General features: G+C 35.3%; 1 protein-coding gene across 1 annotated transcript; it reads left to right on the forward strand.

The window, feature by feature from the left end:
* Positions 1-382: 382 nt before the first annotated feature.
* Positions 383-8087, forward strand: LOC111391286 (J domain-containing protein spf31-like). Its single transcript, XM_023016458.1, has 9 exons — positions 383-599; positions 3491-3581; positions 3673-3733; positions 4507-4584; positions 5987-6060; positions 6556-6669; positions 6746-6853; positions 7628-7666; positions 7752-8087. The coding sequence occupies exons 1-9, from the start codon at positions 496-498 to the stop codon at positions 7836-7838; spliced, it is 756 nt and encodes a 251-aa protein (XP_022872226.1). The 5' UTR covers positions 383-495; the 3' UTR covers positions 7839-8087.
* Positions 8088-8424: the final 337 nt, after the last annotated feature.

Here is an 8424-nt window from a genome sequence, read left to right on the forward strand (position 1 = left end):
ACATAGAGCAAAGGAACCCGAATCAAACACTCTCAAACAGAGAATATGTAATTTCAATTTCTTAATTTAAACTTAAAACATTCATTTTCAGTACTCGTGTGCTTGCGCCTCTTGGAGGCATTTCTGTTTAAATTCCAATTGTAAAGTCATTACCAATAAAACACCCCTTTTTGGGACTTTGTCTCAAGAGGTTTGTCCCTTACACAATCGTCTGACTCCTTTTTAATTGTTAGCGACTACCCGCGCGAAACAATATGATTTAAATATAGAAAAATATTTTGAATTTGTGTATAAAATTATATTGTTTAGAGAATATATAATTAAAAATAAATTTTAAAAAATGTACTTTTAAAGAATCAGAAGTCACCAGATATGGCTATCAATACTAGGGGACGGTTTGGGCCTACCAGCCCCAAACTGTAAGGCTCAAATCCGAATTATACATATTTCCAGTTTATTTTGGGAAAGAAAGCAAATATTTTTCATCGATTCCCGATGGGAGACAACAGTGGAGCCAATTACACCGCCGCAGACGATTTACTTCTCAAGCAATTCTTCGCCGAAGTCAGCGAGGTTGAGCGAGATAACGAAGTCAACAGGTTTTATTTTTTTTATTTACGCGTTTATCGATATGGATTTATGATGGTAAAAAAGTTTAGTTTAATTGGTATCAATTAGGTTGTGTTTTGTTCTTTGGTTTGTAAATATCTAAAAATATATTGAAAGAACAAGAAGACTTTATATTTTGAGTGAAATGAATGAGACTATGGTTAAGGCCTACGCTGTTAGATTGTAAGAATATGAACTCCAAATTCTTAAGAAAAATAGAAAAGGAGAAATTTTTGAACGACGAAGTCTGAGATATATGGAAAAGGACAAATTCTGGGGATGATTCCATGTAGGGATACAGGAGTATTAGAGTGTTTGAGATGATTGTGTAGACTTGTTAATAGGTACGATAATTGTTGGTGTTCCAGTGAATTCAAGAAAGTGTTATTTTATTCAATACTAAACTTGGGAGTAATTCCCATGTATTTGTACAAAGGAAAAATGATAATGGTACCCTATTGTTTGGTTTGATTGATGAAGTTAAAAATTCAATCTTGAATTCTTTTAAAGTGAGTGCAGGTGTAGTGATAATTTGCCTTCAGGATGATGGCGGGACCCAAAATTCTGGGGGTTTTCGGGAAAAAAAAAAAAAAAACGTTGAATTTTTGAGCTTCGAATCTTCATTTTTGGAGATTATTATAGCAGTGCCACTGCCAATGGCAATTGTGGTGGTGGTTTGATTTTTCTGATCATTCATGCTCTAGACTAGAGTCAAAGTTGTGAAAAGTTATTTATGAGAACAGAACTGCCTCATAGGAGGATGTGGCATTTCAAGCTTGCCTATTTGACATCCTGTTGATTGATTATTGTAAATGGTGTCCCCATTTTCTGAGATTAGTGAAGGAAGATTCAAGGGGTTAAGCTTTTTGATTGTCATCATTGGTCGTCCATTAAGAGTAATAGTTTTATTGTCTTAGGTGTCTGCTTCATAGAATGTTCATGCACCCAGCCGCATAGGAGGATGTGGCATTTCAAGCTTGCCTATTTGACATCCTGTTGATTGATTATTGTAAATGGTGTCCCCATTTTCTGAGATCAGTGAAGGAAGATTCAAGGGGTTAAGCTTTTTGATTGTCATCATTGGTCGTCCATTAAGAGTAATAGTTTTATTGTCTTAGGTGTCTGCTTCATAGAATGTTCATGCACCCAGCGCAGCCACCCATTGGACCTCCTGAGGAAAATATCTGTACATGAAAATTTCTTTCATCGCTGAATGATCTGTACATGCTGCTACTCGTTCCTGCTGATACATTCCATTTTATGAGATGCATAATATTGTAAACAACTCTTAAAATTAATGGTTTCATGGAAGGATTTTTTCCATCATTAGACAGATTTTTGCCTTATTAAGATTTTAATTTCTTCTTCAAAAATTGCTGCCAGGAGTAGCGATATATATGTGTTTGTAAATTACACATCTTCATGGGCACTACAGTGGTTTTTCTTAATGTTAGACAGTGATCGTGCCACCTCAAAATGGAGGCAAGATAGTTATTGCAATTAAAGGGAAGAGTACAGCTAAACACCTCATATATCTGGACCTTAAGATGATTGATCGACACATCAGATCATTAACATCACTTACCTCCATTTCTTCTCAAAATTTTTAAGTAATAAGTAACCTAGTATACAAAAATATGATAACATAAGTATGTAGATTGAGTGACAAATGGCTAACTTATGTGCTGATTTTTTGAACTATTGGATTTTAGGCAATGAAGTGTAGCTGCCAGGCACCACCTATTTGAAATTTTGCGGTCTTTATTTTACCTGGTGGGTCCTTGATTGAATATTTGTTGTTGGGACTTTTTGTGGCAAGTGACCTTTTTGGTGTAAGATAATTGCATTTTGGTGCACCAATCAGTTGTGGTGGTTGTAAAATCGTGGGAGGACTGGCTATGCATTTTCTTTTATGAGAGGAGATGGGGTGGTAGAATTGCTCAGCTCTTCCATATCTTTTCAGTTGAATGTGTTGACATGGATACTTATGCGTGTGCAAATATTAGCACAATGCTTACTAAATTAACAAATCTGGTTCAAAAACACTCGTATATTTACACAATAATTGATGTCAACAACCTTGGAGGGTTCTGATTATAGGAATTTAAGATGGGTATCATAATTCTGAGGAATGCATCTCACTAGAACTCCATGGTAACTCGATATGGATTGTGTCCTACAATCACAAGAAAGGCTTCAAGAGCTCAATCAACATCTAAATGTCTACTTAATGAAGGAAAGGTGCACTCATGTGTATAGACTCCACAAATTCTCTGTTCCTATCAGGACATAGACTCCTTATAAGGAAACTAGTTGAACTGACAACTGAACTGAATAGAGATCTTACACAAGATTAATATTATAAATCTCTAAAATTTGCTAAAATATCACTGATAGACAATATGAAAAAGACCAATTTAAATGCAAAATAAAATAGTTGGCTAAATTGATTTTGGATATTAAATATTTTAGCCCTTGTTTGAGCCCCATTTTTCTACCAAAATACATTTTTCAACAGTGATTTGACACCATTTCAACCACACATTTTTCAATAAAATAATATTATACGCAAATCAAAAACTTTTTCTTATTTTTTAACCACACACTTCCCATCAATGCACTATTCAAAAATTCATTTTATCCTCCAAAATGGGGCTCAAACAAGGGCTTAAAGGGGGCTTGTATCTTTCTAGAATTCTCTTTTACATTTGGTTTTTCTTGATCCTTTCAATTTATGATTTCTACTTGTACAGTACAGTACATGCGTTCCTAAACAAAGAGAAAAAATGACACGCAGTCACACACACACACACGTACGGCTTTTCTTTCTGATTTCTACATCTTCTGCCGACATATCTTTGTCGCTTTTGGGTTGCTGTAGGATCCTGTCATGCTTCAAACTGAATGCCTTTGAATATCTTAACCTACCATTTGATTCATCTATAGACGAAGTGAAAAAGCAATATCGTAAGGTGATCTTTTCATCATATCAAATGACCACTTCTGTTGATCATTCATGAACTTTCTTGAAACGTGATTTAACATTAATTCATTTTCTTCCAGTTATCTTTGCTAGTTCACCCTGATAAATGCAAACATCCGCAAGCAAAGGAGGCATTTGGTGGTAAGTAAGTCTCTTCTTGTTTTGGTAGGAAATATGTGATTATGGATTTAGTCCACTGTATATGACCTCTGTAAATGTTTCTAACTGATGATGACTTTGTTTCCATGGTGTGTCTATGCTGTGAAAGAATGTTTCTCTATTCAGTGATTTTGTTTTTCCTTTTCAGTTAGTGAGAATTATCTGTCAAAAATAGTAGTCGACTTTTTGGGAGAACCAAAAGCAGTTTATTTTCCAACATTTTATTCCAGTTCAACCAATCCAATGGTCCAATTCTGTGATTGTAGGCTTTTCATTATTTGAGATATAGCGCACAATTTGGAAAGTTCAATGATATTTCAGGCATGGTGTTACTGTTTACTGTTAGGATATGCATTTTTAAGTTTGTTTATGTACTTGTTCCATGGATAAACTGCTCTTCGAGGAGGTGGAAATAGTTAGCATTTTGGCGATAGTGCTAATCACTATCATAGATACAGTAGTTAATCAAAGTGTGACTTTGAGTGGAGATGGTATATTTATAAGCAGATACAATAGTTGATCAAAATGTGACTTTGGGTGGAGATGGTATATTAATAAGTAATTTTTGCTCCTTTCGTGATAATATAATTTCAAAGATTAGTTCCATGTCAACATAACATCATATTATTAGTTTACTATTTCTATTCCATTCTTTACTACCGGGACAAGACACAGATATAATTCAAACTTTCTATTTAGCTTATTTTTGTCTTCAAAATTTGTGAAAACTGACATTATCTTTGTCTATTATTCAGCATTGGCAAAAGCTCAACAAATATTACATGATCCTTCAGAGAGGGAATATCTTTTGAACCAAGTTAATGCAGCAAAAGGTTTGTGCTAGCTGATTTTTCAATGGCTACACCATGTTTACCATTATTCCTGTTAGAAAGTTACTTTTTTGTGTTAAATGTTATCGCTTCTTTAGGGCTTGATATTCTCAGTTCAGAGACGAGATTTTTTCACCGTGCATCTTTAAGTATATAAACTTGAATTATATCTTTGTTTTTCATTGAGTGACGAGATCTTTTCACTGTGCATCTTTAAGTATATAAAGTTGAATTATATCTTTGTTTGTCATTGAGTATTGTTTGATTGATCTAGTGCCAGCAAGTGTAAAACCTGTATAAAATGCACAAACCCATTATTTCAGAAATTATTATTTTGAGAAACTTGGAAGTGCCAACCATAAAAGTCGATTTATGCACCCAAAAGTCCAATAGTCTTGAGTTAGGAGGTAAAGATTTGTTCTAAGAAGCTGCTTTTTCCCTTTCTCGCAATTTGTTATTGGGTGATCTTTTATCTTTTGTTATCTTATTGATGCTCCCTAGCCTTGGTAGTTCCATTCCTGGTAACAAATAACAATCTCAAATCCCAACTTTCTCCTCTGTTATGTTGTTTGCTTTCCACTCCCTTCCCATCATCTTTTGGTTGAACTGGTAGTGGAATCCTTGAGTTTCTCTCTTCCTTCTAATCTCACATAATAGCCCCATTTTATTTTTCCCTCAAGAACTTTTAAGTTTTCAAATTTTTTGCTGTGATGCTGTAAATGTTGTGACGTGTACTTTCTCTCACTCAACTTACCCTTACATTTTTGTTCTCCCTTTCATTGAATGCTGTAAATGTTGTGACATGTACTTTCTCTCACTCAACTTACCCTTACATTTTTTTTTTCTCCTTTTCATTGATAATCATTCTTTTTTCACGTGCAACATTACTTAAATTTCTCTGGGTGATGTGTAGTCTATTTTATCTTCGTTTCAAATCGACTATTATTAATGCTAGTTTCTGCCATGGTCAACATAGTGGCAATCTTGTTCATGTTTCCGGGCCTAGCACGTTCTGTCTTGCTTGGGCTACTCTTGAGCTCTCTTAGTTTTTTGTTGTGCCGCCTATTGCAGACCACAATTGTCGGCAACACAACATCTGCTTACTTAAAGCTGACTCAAATAAGATCTCGAGGAGAGTGATTTTGAGTAGATATATGCCACAGCTACTGAAAGGGTCAAATCTGTAATCATCATTATCATCTTTATGTGTCCTTGATTATTTTTGTATGCTGGGTTGAACCCCTCTCTCTGTCCCTCCCCCTCCCTCTTCCATGAACACGGTCATCTTGTGGATTCCGCTTTTCTCTTTTTATTATTATTTTTTTTTTTATTGCTTTTACTTATGTAATTATGTAATAAATGAGTAATCTTGAAGAAGGCTCACTGTTTTAAATATGGAGCGCAGAAGAGCTTAGAGCAAAGAGGAAGAAACAGCTGAAAAAAGATACTGCTAGTAAATTGAAGTCATTAGTGGATGAGGTAATTGATTGGCACCAAGATTGCTTTCTTGAGTATTTTTTCAAATTTATGTTTTTTACCACCCAAAGTCCTGAATAATATTCATGGAAAGATACAAGCTTCGATAGTTTATCTGCTTTTTCGTCCCTGAATGTGTGTATTCTTCACCTTTCGCTAGTCATCATACTATCTAACATGTTATTGTTGATCGGCAAGAAAGAGAATGCACCCCTGTTTGGGCTCCATTTTAACTTACTGCATTTTTCTCTTTCTTCATTTTCAACCACACATTTTTCAATAAAATAATATTACATGTAAATATAAAACTTTTTCTTACTTTTTAACTGAACATTCTTCAAAAAAATTACTATTCCAAAATACCTTTTTTCCAAAATCTCATTAAAATGGAGCCCGAACAAGGGTTGCATCTTGCGAATTTGTGTTTGGATTTTATAACTATAAGAAGATGCATGACTAGATGACAAACAACCCATTTGTCAATAAAACGTGATACAGGGAAAATACGAGCAAGAATATGAACGGTCAGAGGAATTCCAGAGGCAACTAAAATTAAAAGTTCGTGAACTCTTAACAGATCAAGAATGGAGGAGAAGGAAAATGCAGATGAGGGTATGATCACCACTGCACTTGTTCTACCTCTGATGATTTCTTACTACATAAAACATTCTATTTTTGAATTTTATAGATATCAGAGGAGGAAGGTAGATTAAAGAAGGATGAGGAAGAAACTAAAGAGATGTGGAAACGAAAGCGCGAACACGAGGAGCAATGGGAAGGGACTAGAGAACAGAGGGTTAGTTTCATATATACCTAATTTATGGAATTATTATCCATGTTATAACTTGGAATAGCATGCAATATGATTAAGAATCGTTGAAGCTTGGTCTGTCGGCACGTATTCTTAAGGATATAGTTTCATAAATACATCATTTTATGGAATTATCCATGTTATATCTTGTTCTAGCATGCAATATGAGTTGGTATTGTTGGCGGACCTGGTTCTGCATGGTTGTATTCTTATTCAACGTGCGTCATGTTCCAATGAAATTTTGTTGTCAAGGCTGTTTGTTTTTGTTCCATATGCCATTTGTGCTGTGAATATTTAAAAATACCAAGTAGGCATGTTCTCTTGTTGAAACCTTTGTTTCTTTCTTTATCGATTTAAAACCCATGCAGTGCACCCTTGTGAAAATAAAAGTTGACCACAGAGTCATCGAACTTCAAAAGAAATGTCCTTTATGTTGGCCTTGCTGCAAAAAGTATGAGTGAATGTTTGTTTCATTAGTGGATCAACATTTCTCATCCTTCCCCCACTCTGCCTTTTTCAACACTGGGTAAGTAATTTGAACATTGCCGTATTGGTGAAATTGAACAAAATTGCCTCTTCCCAGATGCTTTGCCCTGAGGTAGCATCTCTCTTGGGACTTGATATTTGCATGGACATTTTTCCCAAAGAATTTGGACTAGAAGTTGCATCTTCTTGTTCATTTGATTCGATATAGGATCATTACTTTCCATGAATTGAGCTTCATTTCTTTTTAGTTGATTGCCTCTATTTTATCGTCAGGTTTCCAGTTGGAGAGACTTCATGAAAGGTGGAAAGAAGGTGAGACTGCTTCTTTCATTTAGGGTGCTTGTGCAAGGAGTATTTATTACATTTCAAAAGCAATTTCATTTTTGCACTTGTACAGGTCAAGAAAGGTGAGATTCGGCCTCCAAAGCTCAAGACGGAGGATCCAAACAAATCCTATGTTCAAAGACCTGTGAAAAGAGGTTGATTATCGTGGACACCTGCTCATTGATCATTAACCGATTATGGTACTGCTTGAGAAGGCTCTGGAAGTGTAGTGCTTACAATTATTGTACCTATCCCAATTAACATGCCACGATGTATACTGCCTGTATGGTGTAACGGCTGCTTAATGGCTGTTATAGTATAGTCTTGCCTGATACCATGCTCGAAAATTTCAAGTTCGTGACAATATTGATTCAGCTAAAAATCTGCACCAAGATTGCGTTTTCATATTTATTATTGTCCTGAGAAAGATCCACCATTACAGCTTCTTGTCAAGGGCCCCAAACCCACCGGGAGCCAACCCCGGGATGCTGCCATTGCTACGTTTAAACAAATAACTGGTAGACAACAAATCAATGACAATCAAGCAGACGGGCTACTCCCCTATTATAAATAGGATAATTCTGTACAAACAGGATTATCTTCAGAGAAGAAAAACAAAAGCCTCACATCAGGTCGGCCACACCGCGGGACCTCATGCTATTTAGCATCGATGGTTAAAACATCAATCTAAGTGACATTATTATAGCATTAAATAAAATGTACAATTAAATAAGTATCTTCACTCG

Source organism: Olea europaea, unplaced genomic scaffold (assembly GCF_002742605.1).
Source record: "Olea europaea var. sylvestris unplaced genomic scaffold, O_europaea_v1 scaffold773, whole genome shotgun sequence".
Taxonomy (NCBI): domain Eukaryota; kingdom Viridiplantae; phylum Streptophyta; class Magnoliopsida; order Lamiales; family Oleaceae; genus Olea; species Olea europaea.

Excerpts from the sequence above, each read along its gene's own strand:
- LOC111391286 (XM_023016458.1), top strand. The coding sequence starts at position 496 with ATGGGAGACAACAGTGGAGCCAATTACACCGCCGCAGACGATTTACTT. Across the intron at positions 600-3,490 it reads CGAGATAACGAAGTCAACAG|GATCCTGTCATGCTTCAAAC; the intron begins GTTTTATTTTTT and ends GGGTTGCTGTAG. Across the intron at positions 6,670-6,745 it reads GAAGGAAAATGCAGATGAGG|ATATCAGAGGAGGAAGGTAG; the intron begins GTATGATCACCA and ends TGAATTTTATAG.